General features: G+C 35.6%; 2 protein-coding genes across 5 annotated transcripts in view; one reads left to right on the top strand and one right to left on the bottom strand.

Annotated features, from left to right (window-relative positions):
• The window catches only part of ERCC8 (ERCC excision repair 8, CSA ubiquitin ligase complex subunit), a 38,147-nt gene extending 37,247 nt beyond the window's left edge, over nucleotides 1-900 (bottom strand). Inside the window, exons 1-2 of one of the 4 annotated variants that reach the window (XM_081315708.1) lie at nucleotides 797-878; nucleotides 6-257 (exon numbers count right to left, since the gene is read on the bottom strand). In XM_081315708.1, coding sequence (XP_081171834.1) covers nucleotides 6-124 — 119 coding nt within the window. In that variant the 5' untranslated portion in view covers nucleotides 125-257; nucleotides 797-878. Of the gene's footprint in view, nucleotides 1-5; nucleotides 258-796 lie in introns of all 4 variants that reach the window. The other 3 variants (XM_081315706.1, XM_081315707.1, XM_081315711.1) reach the window with 3 other exon arrangements.
• A 405-nt stretch (nucleotides 901-1,305) lies between these two features.
• The window catches only part of NDUFAF2 (NADH:ubiquinone oxidoreductase complex assembly factor 2), a 39,849-nt gene continuing 21,542 nt past the window's right edge, over nucleotides 1,306-19,612 (top strand). Inside the window, exons 1-2 of the mRNA XM_081318219.1 lie at nucleotides 1,306-1,562; nucleotides 14,569-14,658. Coding sequence (XP_081174345.1) covers nucleotides 1,436-1,562; nucleotides 14,569-14,658 — 217 coding nt within the window. The 5' untranslated portion in view covers nucleotides 1,306-1,435. The remainder of the gene's footprint in view (nucleotides 1,563-14,568; nucleotides 14,659-19,612) is intronic.

Consider the following 19,612-nt stretch of genomic DNA (forward strand, 5'->3'; position numbering starts at 1 on the left):
CTTACAGGCTAAGTATATGTGCAACCAAGGATGCTTGAACAAGGGTACATTCATACAGATGCTTTCTTGCACATTGTGTCCATACAATTCTTTCACTTGCTAGGAATGGCACTAGAAAGGGCATTTCTGCTCCCCTCTACGCAGTGAATCTTTCCAGCACATGATCAGTCTTGCTTGCTAATTTGTATACTTGCAAGGAGGGCTAGTCAATGCTATTTGGTTTTTTTGCAATTCTCTCCCACGTGACGCCTTTCAGCCTTATTAGTAAGATAATAATAAACCTTTATTGTCGAAGTACAACATGTGTACATTGAGATTAGCTGAGCCTCTCCCCGTGCTCCCTCCCCCCAACACACAGTGACAACAAACCCTCCATCCCACCACACCATGTGAACCAACTACACCACACACCGGCCTCCCAAGATAGTATTATTGTTGTTATCAAAGAGAGTTAGTTGGAGTGGTGGTGAAGGCATCAGCTAGAAATTGGAATATTAAGAGTTGTAATCCCACCTTAAGCACAAAGCTAGCTGGGTGGCCTTGGACCAGTCCCTCTCTCAGCCCTACGGAGGAGACTGGCAAACCACTTCTGAAATTTTCCCAAGAAAACTGCAGGGACCTGCCCAGGTGCCAGGAGTCAACACTGACTTGAAGGCCATGATCATCTATCAGAGCGCCACCCCACGAACCCGGGTCTGAGGCGTTTATTGTGACGCTGAGGCTGTGCAAGACCCTCCGTGATCACGTGTGGCCTGAGGAGACTAACGCAGTCCGGGAAGCAGGAAGGCGGCTTTACCTCCTCGTAGCCTCCGCCCGGCGGAGCCTCAGCGGGTCATCTACTCCCACCTGACGAGCGGAAAGAAAACCCAGCATAGCCAAAAGGAAGAACCAGCGACTGCGACGCCACCACGCCGCGAAATCGTCTCGCGCCCATTGGCTCAAAGCGTCGCTCTCTTAGCCAATAAGAAACCTTGGTATTGAAACGTCATCGGTCAGAAAAGGACCGGCTCAGAATGCCTCAGCGTCGAACGCGTCAGGCTCAGAAGCATAGAGAAACGTTTACGAAAAGATACGAAAAAGCAGCGGCTTCTTTGACTTCAAGTGTCAATTTGAAATATTTCCATTCTCCCAAAATGCTGTCCAGAAGATAATTTTTCACATGAATGTTATTAACAGATAGCCATTCGGCCGTTAGTAAACTGGGGTTTTAACATAAAATAACTTTTTTAAAAGCAATGTGGGATGTCTTTTCTTCAATTTTAGTATCTCTAATAAGCAAGATGGACATTCTGGGCCGGAGGGAGGTGTAGGTGTGGCTTCTGACGGAAAGGGGCGGGCGAGGATTTATTCTAGCGTGTTTATTCCACTCGTGTACTGGTATTTGGGGGGGGGGGTGCGATTGTGGTTTGCGGCCTCGCAACGCCCTTCGCCTGGGATGAGCGGTTTATGGCGGTTTCTGCGCTTGCTAAAGCAGCGCTTTATTGGGCCAGGGAGCGAGTACGTGGGCATCGACCTCTTTGGAAACAAGTATTATCGGATCCCGCAGCACAAAACTTGGGCAGGTGAGCGAGACGAGATGGTCGTCTACGGTCGGTCGTATTTATGCTCCACTTCCTCGCTGGTTTTATCCAAACCGGGGTTTCCTTAATCATGGTTTATAAACTAAACTATCAGTAGTTGGCATCCTACAGTTGGCTAGACAGTAAATTATAGTTTGTGAACTAGAATATATATATACATGGGAGTCAGTTGACGAGCATCTGGATTTTGATCACATGACCATGAGGATGCTGCAATGGTCATAAGTGTGAAAAACAGTCCTTACTTTTTTCAGTGCCTTTGTAACTTTGAAAGGTCACTAAATGTACTGTTGTAAATCGAGGACTACCTGTATTATAATGTGATATCAGGTTATTAATCATCTTCCACAGTATTTTTGCTATAAAATAGATTGCTTAAGTTCTGGCTAAAAATATGCTATCACTTTGGTCTTCTTAATGGTAAATATCTGATGTTTGAAATAGCAGGAATATATGTCTTGACTAAGATTTATTAATGGAAAGGAAAGTGAAGTATAAAATTCTTTATATTAATTTTGGCAGTGTAGTATTCATTGATAATAGTAAATTATCAGTGATTACATCATGTTCTTACCGTATGTAGTGAATTTTTCTGACTGGGCTAGAATTAATCACTTTTCCATTTGGTGCCTTCTAGTTTCATTACCAGAAATAAACATCTTCTAATGAATAACCATAATAGCCAAAGGTTTAGTTGAGACAGTACATCAAGTTATACACTGTGGTTCATAATGGTTTGTTCTTAAAATACAACCATATCAACCTCAAACCAAACCAACTACACTGTGCATAATATGTGTATTCAGACACATTCTCTGACAAAATTGTCACTGCTGCATTTCTATTAAGAACAAATAGGGGCAGAATGCAAATTAAATAGATTTATTTTTAAAGAACATTACTTAGATACAGTTGATATGATTCTTTTGCCATGTATTTGATAAAGTCCCTTAAGGACAACTCAAGGTCAGTCTTAGGACTACAGATTATGGTCAGTGGTTACAAATCACAAAACTATTATCTAATTGCAAAATCAGCCTGCAGTTTAAAGAAAGACATTAATATTAATGTTTATTTTCATACATATTTCCCAACTAGACATACAGTATATGGAAAGCAGTTTTCACTCTATATATAGAAATTTGTGCTGCAAACAACATAAAAGGAAAAAAGATGCATCCTAATAGATAGCTAAAACAGTGATTATCATACATTTTAGGATGCTTTTATATCCTTAAAAGTAGCAAAGAGTTTTGGTTTACATGGGTTATATTTATCAATATGTACTGTATTAGAAATTAGAGGTAAGAAATTTAAAATTATTAGACTTTATGGATCCCCCAAGAGTCTCAGTGGTCCTCAGACCAGACTTTGAGAACCATTATTGTAAAGCATATTTCTATTCTGATCCAGTCAGTTTGTGAAAAATAAAACTAGGAATGTGTGCTTCAGAATGTAATTTGAACAAATATTTCCACACTATATTTAGCTCAGCATGACTAAATTTGAACCTGACATTTGAACCTAGGTTTGAGAGTATTAAATGATATGCCAAAAGAGAAAAAAATGAGTTACACAAATGATATTACAGATATGAAACAAGTTATAGGTAACAACTTGCTTGAACTGGATTTTCTTTACCTGCTAAGAGACACATAAACATTGGTGCACAATGTATTGGAATGATTAAAATTATTGGTATAAGCAGATGTTTACTGAGTCAGATTAAAGGGAATATTGTATATAAATATAACTACATAATTTTACAAAGTTATATTAGTCAACTCATTTGTTGATCACTGATTAACCACTTTTTATTTCTCCCTCCTACCATTCCCCAATTATATAAGTTCATTGTACTTGCTATGATTTTATTATATTGCTTAAGTATTCAAGAATTGTATCCCTCGATATCCAAAGTAGTAGAAAGGAAATAAAGAAGAATCCAAAACTGAATACTGTAATCTGTCAGTTGTATTACCAAATTACTGTACAATCTGATACACTGGATAGAATTTATAAATGTTACATTAATTTATTTTTTGTAGTAAAGTGAATGAGCTTGTCTCCTGGTAATTGGTGATATATTTCTGCAATTTTCAATTTCTTTAAAAATTTATGTACAATTTTTGTCCAGAAGGAGGCAGTGTGGTTTTAGATTTATATCAGCAGCATATTTATAATATCCTGCGTTGTGTAAAGCACAGGCAGTAGTTTCTTCACAGGTTATGCTGGTAAACTTATGTGGAGAATACTTTTAGGGAAAAATATCAATATACTATAGTTACTATTGGTTCACACATTTTTTCTTTTTAAAGTAATTGTTCTTGTATTCAAACGCTACATTGAATCATAGCGGCTACAGTTCCATTTTTTGTTTTCATTTTTTTAACAACATGAAAAAATTGGAAGAAAGAAAAACTCTGTTATATATGATTAGACTGTCCCATGTTATTTATGACAAATAATATGTATTTGCCTCCCAACTTGTGGTTCAGAAAACTGACTTTTTAGTCTGTAAAGTTAGAATAGAGAAGAAACAGCTAGATCTAATTTATACCAACACTGTTCACTATATTTTTCTATTATTTTCTTTTTGGAAACAATACTTGCTTCTACCATATCAGTACACCAATTCATACACTAACTTTTTTTTTAGCCCTAACCTTAAGTCTCTCAATATAGAACTGTTGTACAGATCATTCACTTTTGTGTCCAATCCATATTAACTAATCAAACATTTATTCTTCTTTTACTGTACACACTTTCTATTTTAAACCACTTGGAGCCACTTATGTGATATAGTCTAGAAGTATGTAGAATAAATAAATCCCATTTCATAGCATCCTGATATAACCAACTCTCACTTGCATATAACAAAATGAACAGAAACAAGTTCTCATAGCATAACCATTTCCACTTTGTTTGATAAACTGTCCTTGCAACAGACCACATACGTTGACTATATTTCTGCCAGGCTTTGTTTTTCTTAACATTTCTTCATCCATCTTTAGTAAATATTTATCTAGTAAATGGATTTATAGGGCCTCTCAACTCAATGTGACTTTTGTGGTGTACATTAGAAGCAGATAATAAAGAAAAATATCGTACAATGTTAAAAATGTATGACATATAAAATGGCAACCAAACAGGATAGACAATGAAATGGGGACACAAATGCCTGGAAGAAAAGATTTTAATAGTTTTTAACAGTTTTTCTAAAGACGTGCAGATTTGAGGCCCATCATATCTGGGGGCCGGGGACAAAGATTGTTCCAGGCATGCTTTGTAGGTAGGTACCAAAGCAAGATATCAAAGGTGAAGGCACTCAAATTTGTTTTACTTGCTCTGTTTGTTTTTTTCTTCCATCGTAATTTGGCACTGCATTTCTTCCTGTCAAACCCAACTACTTTTGTTTATATTACTTGAAATTTCATTTCTTTAGTTCTTATAGCACAATATAGTTTATTTGTACAAATATTTGCTACGAATGATTCCTTCAGGCTAATATAATTCACTTCTTTTCATTCATTCCCATTTTTCTCCCAAGATCCACTCATCGCTATCAAGCAATGATCTGCCTCACAATCACAATCTTTCATCCTCCATATCTTCACCGTTTTTCTCAGTTCTTCATCATGAACAATCAAACCAACCTTGCTTTTAAGTTTAAATTTATTTCTTTATCATGTTTATATCTGAATAGATTTATGCTTAAACCATGTATTTGATATTGACCTTTTTCTAAACATTCATCTGTCATCATCAGGTTTTTGGGGTGGGTGGGTGAGGAGTCTCTGGCCCAGACATTTTTTCTCTTCACTTTTTCTTGTTCTTATCTATCTGTTCTTGTCAATAAATTGGGGGAAAAACATTTCCTTGAATAATATTCATTCAGAACATTGCACATTTTTAACTTAAAACTCATCTTCGGTATTTCTATTGTCACCATTTGTGTTTATTATTGTACAGTTAGTCAGATTTTTTTAGACTGGATTGGCATTTTTATCCCTATTATTATTGCTGTTAATTTTGCTTTCTCTCGTCACAGTTGTTGAACTTCTATCTGCTGGACTTTGTGTTTTGTTATTTTTTTCCAGTTCCTTCCTGTTTTGCTATTTCCATGTACTGCAATATCCACTATCCAGCTTTTTTGTCTTTCTTATCAACACTTGTTAAATCTAGGATGTCATGCGACAGGTGCTTTTCTGTTCGAATTCTAAAATCCCAGAGCACTTTAGCTTCTTCATTTTCTATTACTTGATCTATTTTGTGGCCCTTCCAATTCTTTTATTTCTTGCAGATATTCTGATGATGATGTTAATTTTTTTAAAAAAATTCTAAGCAACCCAACTCTCAGTGATATACAATTGTAAGGACTCTACTTACAGCAGTTCATATAGTGATCATTCAAGTTACAACAGTACTGAAAAAAGTGACTTATGATCATTTTTCACACTTACAACCATTGTAGCATCCCCAAAGTCACGTGATCAAAATTCAGCTGCTTGGCAATTGACTCATATTTATGACAGTTACAGTGTCCCAGGGTCATATGAGCACACTTTTCGGACAAGTAAAGTCAGTAGGGAAGCTAGATTCACCTCCCAACCGTGTTATCAACTTAACCGCAGTGATTCACTTAACAACTGTGGCAAAAAAGGCTGTAAAATGGGGCAAAACTCACGTAACTGTCTCGCTTAGCAACAAAAATGTTGGGCTCAATTGTAGTCATAAGTATACTCGAAACAATATTGGTGACACTAATTCATTATTTTTGACATTTAATTTTATAATTTATGATTAATGGACATAATTCATTGAGTTCTGTTATATCCCTCCCCTTTTCTTAATTACACTGTTATACAACATTAGGGACGCGGTGGCTCAGTGGGTTAGGACGCTGAGCTTGTTGACCAGAAGGTCGGCAGTTTGGTGGGTCAAATCCCGAGTGCCGCGTAGCAGAGTGAGCGCCTGTTACTCATCCCAGCTTCTGCCAAACTAACAGTTTGAAAGCACGTAAAAATGCAAGTAGAAAAATAGGGACCACTACGGTGGGAAGGTAACAGCGTTCCGTGCGCCTTTGGCGTCTAGTCATGCCGGCCACATGACCACGGAGACGTCCTCGGACAAGCGCTGGCTCTTCGGCTTTGAAACGGAGATGAGCACCGGCCCCTAGAGTCGGAAACGACTAGCACGCATGTGCGGGGGAACCTTTACCTTTACCTTTTACAACATGTTATGTCATTATATTTGCTCTTCTTAGATTCCAGGTCACAGTTTGCTATATACCATTGTTGTCACCATCAATAGCTTTGATCAATCAAGGTTTTTACATAATCCTTGTTAGTAAAACAAAGAAAGTGTTGACTAAGTTACAAGAGTTTATTGTATCCATACCAAATGCTACCCTGCTAATGGTAAAGGCTGTACTAGACAGTTTGGGTATATATGGGGCAGTATGTCTCAAGCACAATCAATTCCCAGTTTTACTTATTGCATGCTAATGTTATTCTAGGCAAGGTAGACTCTTAATCTTGAAACTGCCTTGTAAATCAAAATAGTGTGAACATCTCATCAAATAAGAGGCAACCTGTAAATGTTCTGGATCCTTATTTCATTTTTTAAAAAAATTGAAAAACTTATTTCAGTTGGAGAATCAAACTCTTTTTCTTACTAATTTAGAAGGATGTTAATAAAAACAGTGAAAATCCAAAAATGCACAGTATATTAATACTATACTCTTATTCATTTACAGATCAATTTTTATGGACATGTGGCATCTTATATCTAAAGAACTTTTTAAAAATAGAAATTTCATTATGTTTTTTTGAGTAGGAACAAAGGAACATTTACCTCCTTATAAAAAAACCCTCTGTTCTTCATTTTGATGTCTTTCATTTTAAAAAAAGAGTTGTCATGGAAGCTTAAAATTCAAAGTTGGGAACAAAAACTCTTTCACATCACTCATAAGAATGCACAGGGAATCTTAAACATAGCTCTTAGAATATAAACTGCTGCCAGTCATTTTGATATACTGTTAATTTTGATGTCTAACAAATGTTGATAACTTATTCATGGATCAAAACAAAGCTGACAGTTTAGCTGAATTGTAATTCATTTTTTAATATTTTTATCTCAGCATCATTGTTCTTAATTTGTGAGCTGCTATAAGACAACTCATTGTCCTTAATTTTGGTTTATATAGTGTGTGTCTGTGTCCAGCCATCCAAAATGTGACATTACAGGGATTCCAAGCCTTTAGAAATTCAGGCAGGAACATTAAAAACTTGTGATCGAAAAATTTCAGCCAGTTTTTAAATAACTTATTTAATTTCATGTTGGAGTCATATGTCTTTATTCTCCCATTTTTTAAAATCTTAAATAAAACTTAATTTGAATTGCTGTGTCCTTATATTGCTTTCTCTTTGGACAATTCTATGCTAATAGCTACTAAGTATAACCATGCCTTCATAAAATTTCTTTGCTGGCAGGTTTATGCCTCTGAAATATGAAGAAAATTTGATAGTTTCATCAGATCTATAATAATTATTCATGTTTACTAACAATGGTAATATTTTTGTCATGATAAAATAACCACAAATTTGTAATGTAAGATGTTATGAAGATCAATTGGTTTGGCCAGTGTTCACATATTATTAATTCCTGTTATTTAGTCTTCTAATGGCCACAGAGGGCTTTGCCCAGTTTCATGATAATATCACTTAATGATATTAATGATGATTATGTGCCATCAACTCATTGTTTACTCTTATGGACAACATAGATGTTATCTACATACCTATCAGTTCCCTTCATGGATTGCCCTGTGACTATGTAGGACAGACGGGGAGGAAGCTAACCACCAGACCACCAGCAAGCGGTCAGACGAGGAGACCCAAACTTTTTAGTAACCTCACATTGCAATGAACAAGGACATACATTCAATTTCTCAGGTACTAAGATTGTTGGCCGTGCAGGTACAAAAATAGCCAGGGAAATGATTGAAGCTTGGAAAATGGACCGCTTGTCAGACCATCCAGTCAAAGCTGAAGAAGCTTCTTGAATAAGAAGCAAAACGTCTTCAAAGAAAAACAAGGAAGTCCAGTTGCCTCATGAAAAAGCATCTTTGGGATAACAGTTTGACTGTTTCTCTCACCTTCTTCATGTATTTTTGGGAAAAGAACTTGGGAATGTAATTCATATTATTAGGGAATAAAAATCCTTTATATTGCTTAAAATATCATTTTTTCACTTTAGCACTTTTCTTATAGCCTTTCATGTTAGAGTAGAATAGAATAACAGAGTTGAAAGGGACCTTGGAGGTTTTCTAGTCCAACCCCCTGCTCAGGCAGGAAACTCTATACCATTTTAGACAAATGGCTGTCCAGTCTCTTCTTAAAAACTTCCAGTGTTAGAACATTCACAACTTCTGAAGGCAAGTTCCACTGATTAATTGTTCTAACTTGGAAAATTTCTTCTTAGTTCTAGGTTGTTTTTCTTCTTCATGTGCACCTCCATGGACACTCCCAGACCCTTGCCAGCCCCTGTGCACATTCCTTGATCTATGTAGCAAGCCACACTACCCATGTGCCTTCTGTGTCTTGCATAGCATCTTTTGTACACTTTCCAGCACCTCTTCCCACCTGCACCCCCTTCGGACCATCCCTGACCAATGTGGCACCTCTCACACTCCACTTCCTCAGGGTCTTGTGGAAGAACAGGGTAGAACAATGTCTAATGACCCTCTTTTACCGGTCTACTATAGAGAGCGTCCTCTCGTATGGTATTGTGGTTTGGTATGCTGGTCTGACAGCCGCGGATAGGAAAGTATTACAGAGGGTAGTGAGCACAGCACAAGACATTGTGGGCTGTCCCCTGACACCACTGGATGACATCGCCAGGGCTCGTTGCCTTGGAAGAGTGAGGAAGATTCTCAGGGATGAATCACACCCTGGACGGTATCTCTTTACTGTCCTACCATCCGGTAGGAGATATAGGAATATAGCCAGCCGTACCAACAGGCTGAAAAATAGCTTTTATCCTTGGGCTGTTAGGCTTTTAAATGGGACATAATCTTATGCAGAATTGACTTGGGAGGCCGGTGTGTGGTGTAGTTGGTTCACATGGTGTGGTAGGATGGAGGGTTTGTTGTCGCTGTGTGTTGGGGGGAGAGAGCATGGGGGGAGGCTCAGCTAATCTCAATGTACACATGTACTTTGACAATAAAGGTCTATTTATTTATTTAAGTGACATGATTCTGTTTTTTATTTCTTTCTGGCTATGTATCTTTTTTCACAATTAAAGATATATTAGACTAGGTCAGGCATGTCAAACTGCCCGTCCGTGGGCCGGATGCATCATACTAAAACCGTGTCCACCCCATTGCTGGCAATGGGAAAAAGTTGCAATACGTTTGACATGCCTGGACTAGGTGATGCCATCAAAATGAAAAATGTTGCTGAACAAGCAGGAAAAAAGAGCATTTCATTTACCCTGAATTTGGCCAGAGGAGCCCAATGAAAGTGACAAAGCTGCATGCCTAAATATAAACTCAGTATGTCAGAGCATAAACTTATACTCTCTATATAAATTGAGTATAAACTCTTATACTATCTACTCACAGTATACGGAAATTAGTTTGAATTATGATTTTTATACAATATAAGTAAATAGTTTTTTTAATTAAAGTGACATAAAACAAAATTAAAATGTGTTAGTGGTAGCTTGGATACATATATATATAAAATAAGACCAGACTGGCATCAGTTTCAAGAAGAGAAAAAAGCTGTGTGCTTAGTGTGAGCAAAGTGTCAGTATTGATTTGAGTTGGGAAAGAAATAATGAACTGTCAAGTTCCTCCCTGTGATCTTATTTTATTTTTTGCATTATGATTTATCCATTTCTATTTTGCAAGTGAGCATTTACAGTATGTGCACAAATAGTATCCTTAAACGCATTTAAAATGAATGAATATATGATGAATGAAGCCAAAAAACAGAGATGAGGACCAAACCCTTAAGTTGAACACGACTGTACAGGGAAACCTTTATACCTCCCCCCACCCCTCTCTTCTCTCTCTCTCTCTCTCTCTCTCTCTCTCTCTCTCTCTCTCTCTCTCTCTCTCTCTCTCTCTCACACACACACACACACACACACACACACAGAGAGAGAGAGAGAGAGACAGACAGACAGACAGACAGACAGAAAGAGATCTAATCTAGTTTGAATTTTTATGCTTTTTGTTCTGATTTAATAAAGTACACCATTTTCTGAAACTATCTTTGTTTTATTTAATACAATTAACTGACTATACTGATCATCTGATGGACTTTTTATTTAATTAGTTTATTAAAATTATATGCTACCCATCTCACTGTCAAGCCACTCTGGGCAGCATATAAACATAAAAACAAAGGTACAAAACATTAAAACTTTATCTATTAAATTAAAAGCTTAACTTAAAAAAGCAGAATACTGCAGGGTGGAATGGGATCTTCTTCCCAACCCAATAAACACTCTCCAAATGGGTTTGAGGCTCTTATGGAAGGCCAAGAATGTGGGGGTGTACCTGACCTCAAGGAGCACGATGTTCCTGAAAGTGGGAGCCACTGCAGAAAAGGCCCTTCTCCTGAACCCTGGTTGGCCATACCTCATCTAGAATATGGTGCTTAGCTCAGAAAATAAGTTTTGGAAGGACACTGCTAAACTGGAATAAGTCCAAAGCAGAACAGCCAAGTTAAGCTGATATCAGCACATTTTATAAGCTAGTGTAAGAAAATGCAACTTGAATAGAAAACTGTATGAAAATTACAACTTTGAGCCAATTGTCCTTTTCTTTTAGCAATTTAAAGTATTATGTATTATTTTGTTTTCTACCAATATTTAATTGAGTAAACTTTATAAGGGGATAGAGATAGCTGCTATTATTATCTTTACCAGAATTTTAAAAAACCCAAATATTGGATTATGTTGGCATTACTGAATCTTTTAATTTTTCAATTTTTATTGTTGCAGGATTGTGTAAAATGAAACTAAAATAGCTTAAAAAGCTTATTTGAAAGCTTTTTAATCTTTTATTTCTGCATATATTAAAAATACTATATAGTTCAATTTTGTCACGTTCACTGGTTCTTATGATTTAACTCCTTGAAAGCTATGAAGAAGTAATGAAAGAAATTACCTGTCTTAAACTGATAGATGCTTTCTATGAGCTACTTCTATTTTAGTGCCCTTTAAATTCAAACATGAGAAAATTGCAGAAATTTACAATTCAATGTGTGTTTCATCAGGGAGGAATTCACAGATTGTTTTGACACCCAGTTACAAATTCAGCATGAAGATGGACGTCTCATGAAATTTGCAGCTGCTGATTGAATTTATATTTCCATAAAGCCCATCAACAGAAGCAGCCTGAAGGGAAGTGTTGGGGGGGGGGAATGACAAAAAATGTGAGGCTAGCATTTTTCTTCAGAGTTATAATGACAAATTACTTGTAATAAGGTCTTACACTGACCAGGATTAAACGAAAAATATAGGCAGCCAGAAGGGAATTATTTCTTTCCTCCCCAGCCCCATTGATTTGAACTAAAACTATCTAAAGCTGATATCTAAATATATGTTTAGTCATCTGCAGGATATGCTAAATGCAGCCACAAATCAGAACCATTCTCATCTTAGAAAAAAAAGGAAGCATTTGCAGGTAATTATAGAGAATTTGTCATACAGATAATCTTATTTTATAATAATGTCCTGTGTTTGAAGATGAATGTTATACTCACACTAACGTAGGCCATCTTCATAGGAATCCTTTCTCTCTCCCACCCCCACTCCCATGGTGCCCCCCCATCATCTGCCTTTTCTTTCCCTTTCAGCTCTGAAATTGGTTTTCAGGGAAGCAGAGTGGGAAGCTTATTTAAAACCTGTAAACAAAAGGAGGTTACTTTGATGTTCAAATACTAATAAAGCAATTAGTGAATTAAAACAAATTGTACAGATTTATTCATGCTTTGAAATATTAAGTGGAACATTCACAAACTGGTTTCTATAGAGGAAAAGGAAAATGTTTGCAAATGTTTTGTTAGGCATTAGTATGGTTATAATATTGTAGTTGCTGTACTTAAGAGAAAACAACTTCCTTAATTTCAATCTTTCCAAAAACTATGTATCTCAAGACATTTTAGGATGTAGGAATTAGATTTCATTCTTTATCAAAAGTACATGTATATTTATACATAACAAGAAGTTACAGGTGGTCCTTGGCTTATGACTACAATTGAGCCCAATATTTCTTTTGCACACTGAGATATTTGTTAACTGAATTTTGCCCCATTTTACAATCTTTGTTGCCACAGTTGTTAAGTGAATCACTGCAGTTAATAACATGGTTGTTAAGTGAATCTGGTTTACCCTATCATTGCTTTCTGACTTCATCCTTATATTTGTCAGCTACTACTTTGTAGAGTTTCCTTAGTCATTAGCCCTTCTTTCCATTTCCAATCAGTATTCTTTCTCTTCATCTCTGTTGTGAGATGCCTATTCTTTATATGTCTAGTTTAATCATTGTATTATTGCCATATCTTTAATGCTCTTTTCAAACAGTACCAGCTGGCTACAATGCCTTTGCCTCTATAGTTTTCTTCCCCTGTAATCTTCTTTACTGTTTTTGTTGATGTTGATGTTCCCAATCAATCAATCAACAAATAAATACTAGTTTTAAAGAAATATGAGCATCATGGAGACCAACTATTTGCAGCTTCTAATTACCTCAAGATGATTTAATTTGGGCCTGATTTTCCAGATTAAGGATAAGATAATTTGTACTCTGCACTTACAGAGGTAGTTTTACACACCCATTTTTATTCCCACCCATAATTCCCCATTATCAAAATTGCTTGTTTTATACTGATCTGGGGAGAGAATAGATTGCCTATTCTATAAAGAAGGAAGACAGTCTAGCAGCCACCCTCATTATATTTGTCATAGAAGCGGATCCACATTTCACTATACAGTGGTCCTTTGGTACTCAAGGTATTAATTGCTTCCAGGAGGCGTAATGGGTACAATAAATAATGAAAATCAAACATATTTTTCCCATAACGAATAATAATAATAATGTGAGTCACAAGGCAACCAACACTGACAAGTTCTAACTTCTACGTTGACTACCAAACAAACAATGAGTACTGGGACAAAATTTTTGTGTAAAAATGCATTGAACACCAAATTTGATGAGTTTCAAAGCAGTTGAGTACCAAGATACCATTAAACTATGTACAGTGTATATACAATGTATAGGTATATGCCATTTTCCCCTGAAAATAAGACTGGGTTTTATTTTTTTTGGCCTCCAAAAAAGGCACCAGGTCTTATTTTTTTATAGGGGTGTATTTTATATTCACTTCTGGCACCAACAGCCTTGCCCAGCCAGCCTACTTTTGCGGCCGAAGGAGCAGCTTCATTCTGCACCTGGGAATGGAACTCCAGCTTGCATTTTGCAGTCAGGCATTTCCAGAAGGCCACTTCAGCTGAGAACTGAGCTATGGATTGAATCCATAGTTCGGTTCTTGACTGCAGTGGCCTTCTGGAAAGGCCTGTGACTGACAAGTGCAAGCCGAGCTACAGAAGATGCTGCAGAAGAAGTGGGCCTGTGAGGAGAGGCCTGGCTGCAAGATAACTGGGTGCAGGATGTGTGGGGCAGCTCCACACCCCCACCCCTCCCCTAGCTTGATTTTTAGGTGTGTGCCTTGCCCCCAAACTAGGGCTTATTTTTGGGGTAGGGCTTATATTAGGTCCACCCCTAAAATCAAGCTAGGACTTATTTTTGGGGTAGGCCTTACTTTCAGGGAAACATGGTATATACTATTTCATGCTACGATTCTCAAGTTACTGGAAAAATACTATAAAAGTATTTCTATATCAGTTACAACACTGAAGATAATATATGGACTCATTCTTAATAATCCACAATTTCTCCCCCTTGAAACAGGTCAGAATATTAAAGAGAGAAGAATTGTGAAAGCTGTGAATCTAAAAGAATACCAGTATGAATCTGGAGCCATTCCAACAGAGTGGGAAGGTAAAGCTTTATTGGCATTGTTGGGGAAATGCATGGCTTACAGACCTCTATCTCTCCCAGGTTGTACAGAAAAGACACAAGACAACATTTCTAGCCTCACCCTTACTAACATAAGAATTCTTAAGAGGAGATGACTTTGTCTTTCTTGACGTTTGTCTCTTCAGTTTGTCCAGACATCATTTCTCATGTACAGTGCTGTACCTTTTTAATAGATATCACCTCCCCACCCCCAAAAAATGGAACTTGCAGAGAGGTATGAACATAATCCATAGCCCTAGGTACATAAGCCTAGATTCAAACCTCAGTTCTAAAGTATTGGCTTTACTTTAAAACAAAAACTGGGCAAGTTAATGTAATGTCTGAAAGTTGGATAGAAAAATGCAAGACTCAGCTCTGAGTACATTTTGAAGTAAGAAAAGCAGTTTTGATTGAATGACTCTTGACAAGTATGCATGTAAGCTAAACATCTTTTTAGATGATTTTCCTAAGATTAGGATATGTTTGCACATCTAAGATTCTTATTATTTAGGAAATAAACCATATGTGGCAAGATATACTTTCAGTTGCATTTGCATTTTTAACACAACACTTAAGCATCCTTATAATTACTATAGCATTTTGTCTCCTTTGTGATTACTGCGGAACTGAATTGGAAGGATTTGTGAAGAGCATAGAAATAAAGTGTTATGAATAAGCTGTAGTCTCTCTTTTTTTTCTTGAAGTACAGCTCCTTTTAGGGAATGTGGAGAAAATGTTCAGAGTGCTTTGTTTTGCATCCATTATTTAGGCAAAGAAGGTGTGCAGTATATTTTTGTTTGTTACAAAGAGAACAGATAAGAACCCAGGTGCTTAAACACAGAGAGCAACTTTAACTAGATTTTTTTACTTAACATTTCAACTGCTAAATGTTTCAGTTTAGAGACTGTTGTAAAAAAAATTGAAGGCCACATTTTTGCTTCTTCTGTAAGAGAAGAACTTTGGTTTTTTTTTTTAATTTTATTTTTTATTCTTTACATACATATGTTAATTTTCCAAACAACGTGCGAACTGAGTTCGTAATCCATTAATACGTATACAAATTTCACTCTTTGGTTCTCTTTTCCAACCATTTATAAAATAAATTCCAGCTTTCATAATATTCTGTTTCTTCTTTGTTTTTTAGTCTCATAGTTAGTCTGTCCATCTCTGCGCATTCCAGTATCTTCTTTATTAGCTCTTCTTCTGATGGTACTTGTTCATTTTTCCAGCATTGTGCATAGCTTATTCTTGCTGCAGTTATGATATGTAGAACCAAGTATGTATTTTGTTTATTAGTCTTTTCTGGTAATATACCTAATAAAAATAATTTGGGATTAAATGCTACATGTTCTCCTAATATATTTTCTAGCCAAGCATGTATTTTTCTCCAATAAGCTTTTACTTTATCACAAGTCCACCAAATATGATAATATGTACCTATATTATGTTTACATTTCCAACATTTGCCTGATACATTTTTAAACATTTTTGCTAATCTGGCTGGAGGTAAATGCCATCTATATACCATTTTATACAGATTGTCTTTATATGCAATTGACATTGTCAATTTGTAATTTCTCTCCCATAATTTTTGCCATTCTTCTAACTCTATATTATAACCAAAGTTCTCCGCCCATCTTGTCATTGTCCCTTTAATTTGTTCACTTTCCATCTCTAAAGTTAACAACAAATTATACAAATTTTTAATTAGTTTCTCATCAGCAGTTAATAATATCTTATCAAAGACATTTTGTTCTTTATAAAATCCATACATTTTCATGTCTTTTTCATATCTATTTTGTATTTGTAAACGTACCCACCATGACATGTTGATACCCTGATTTTCCAGTTCTTGCTTCGATTTTAATGTCCCATCAATATTTAAAATATCTTTATATGTCCACGTTTTTTCAAAATCTAACAAGTTTACAAGTGAAAAAGCTTCAATTGTTGATAGCCACCTTGGAATTTTTACATATATTTTCATTTTGATTTTTTCCCATACTGTTATCAAAGCATTTCTAATATAGTGGTTTTGAAAATATCTATGAATTTTGTTTTTCCCATACCATAGAAACGCGTGCCATCCCAACTGTAAATCATGTCCCTCCAAGCATAACAACCTTTTATTCCTAAGCATTATCCATTCTTTCACCCACGTCAGTACAGATGCTTAATAATACAAAGTCCACTCAGGTAAACCAAAAACCCCATTTTCTTTAGTATCTTGCAAAGTTTTCTTTTTTATTCTAGCTTTTTTCCCCTGCCATATAAACTTCAAAACTAAGGAGTCCAACTCTTTAAAAAAAAGTCCCCCAAGTTTTATCGGGATTGTCTGAAATAAGAATAAAATCTTAGGCAATATATTCATTTTAATTGTAGCTATCCTTCCTTGTAAAGACAATTTTAAATTCTTCCATTTTTCCAGGTCTAACTTTATTTGTTTCAATAGTCTTATATAGTTGTCTTCTTTTAATGTTGAGCATTTAGCTGATAAATATATACCCAGATATTTTACCTTTTTCACTATCTGTACTTCTGTCACCTCTGATATTCGATTTTTTTGCTTATCCGTAACATTTTTCACTATTATTTTAGTTTTTTCCTTATTAATTTTTAATCCCGCTACTTCACCATATTGTTCCAATTTCTTCCACAATTTTGGAATCATCTTCAAGGGATCTTCCAAAATGAATACCAAATCATCAGCAAATGCTTGTAATTTATATGTTTCACCTTTTAACTCCAAACCTCTAATTTCTATATCTTGTCTTATATTTCGATTTAAAACTTCCAAAGTAAAAATGAATAGCAGAGGGGACAGAGGACATCCTTGCCTTGTTCCTTTCCTTATTTCAAACCTTTCAGTACAATCTCCGTTCTCAATCACTTTTGCAGTTTACTATATATTGTTTTTACCATATTTATGAAATTCTGTCCAAAATCCATTGCTTGTAGTTGATAAATTAAAAACTGCCATGAAAGATTATCAAATGCCTTTTGAGCATCTAAAAATACTAATGCCATTTGTTTCCCTGGATGTAATTCATAGTATTCCAGTATATCTATTATCATTCTTAAGTTGTTTTTAATTTGTCTCTTTGGTAAAAAGCTGTTTTGATCCGAATGTATAAATTCAACCAAATATTTTTTCAATCTCCGCCATTATTGAAGTAAAGATTTTATAATCCACATTTTTTTTTATTAGAGTTTTACAAAAACAAAATTTTACAATACATCCCCAAATCCCTCCCACCCCAAACCCGCCCACTTCCCCCCCACTTCCCAGAGCTAAATACAGGATTATAGTTACAATAATCATATTCTAAATAAAAATTATGCATAATATACAATTAACCAAATTCATAATGTGCTTTAACTCCCCTTTAATATAACTACAAACAACGTGCCAATAACAATATCCCACTAAAATCTACTCATAAGCTAAATGGAACTTTTTAGTGCCATATTTGTTCTGAATATAATTTATCCATCTCCTCCAAACTGAAATATATCTTTCCTGTGAATGATCTTTCAAATAAGCAGAAATCTTAGACATTTCTGCAAGATTCGAAACTTTAAACACCCATTCTTCTATAGTGGGCAAACTATCCTTCTTCCAATATTGTCCCACCAGTAACCGTGCTGCTGTTATCATGTTCAACATCAAGTTAGTTTCTTTAACATCACAATCTACAACAATACCCAATAGAAACAATTGCGGAGAAAACTTTATCTTTCTCTTAAAAATCTTTTGAATGTTCCACCAAATTTTAATCCAAAAAGCTTTTATATTTCTACAAGTCCACCACATGTGAAAATAGGTAGCTTCTAAACTACCACACCTCCAACATTTAGACTGTAAATTAGGATACATGTTGGACAACTTCTTGGCAACTTCCAGATGCCATCTATAAAACATTTTATAAAAATTTTCTCTTAAATTTTGAGCCTGAGTAAATTTAACATTTCTGACCCAAATTATCTCCCAGGTGTCCAACGAAATTGGTTCCTGAATATTTTGTGCCCACTTTATCATGCAGTCTTTAACCAGTTCCGTTTCCGAATCCAATTCAATTAAAGCATTATATATCCTCTTTATATGTGCACAATTTAAATCTCTAATTTGCTTTACTAAATTTTGATCTATGATTGTGATGCCAACCTTTTGATCTGACTTCCACCTAGCTTTCAATTGGGTATATTGAAACCAAGAGTAACTTATGTTTTCTTGTCGTAACTCCTCTAATGGTTTAAGTTGCCAATTATTCCCTTGCAATCTACGTAATTCCTTATAAGAAACCATATCCATACTCACTCCCATAGATACGCCCTCTATCGCGTGTCCAGGAATTCCCCAAATCGGTATTTTATAATTTAACTTATAATAATACTTTTTCCAGACACGCAATAAAGCACTTCTAAGAATATGGGACTTAAAAGCCCTGTCCACCTTCTTATCGTAAAGCAAATATGCATGCCATCCATATACCAAATCCCATCCCTCAAGATGAAGTATTCTCTTGTTAGTTAAATTAAGCCAATCACTAATCCAGGTCAAGGCAACCGCATCATAGTACAATTTCAAATTCGGCGCCTTGAGTCCCCCTCTTTCCCTGGCATCTTGTAGAATCTTAAATTTAACTCTTGGTTTTTTCCCCGCCCAAATAAATTTGTTAATACCCTCCTGCCATTGATCAAGGTTGGCATCCTTTTTCAATATAGGTATCATTTGAAACAAAAAGAGAAACTTTGGTAGAACATTCATTTTAACAACTGCAATTCTTCCCAGTAATGATAATTGTAATTTTTTCCAATTATTTAAGTCCCTTTGTACCTTCAACCATAGTGTTTCATAATTATTCTTATACAATTTTACATTTGAGGCTGCAATATATACTCCTAGATATTTAACCTTCTTCACTATTTCAAAACC

This window comes from Vipera berus (assembly GCF_964194415.1).
Source record: "Vipera berus genome assembly, chromosome: 2".
NCBI classification, from domain to species: Eukaryota; Metazoa; Chordata; class Lepidosauria; order Squamata; family Viperidae; genus Vipera; species Vipera berus.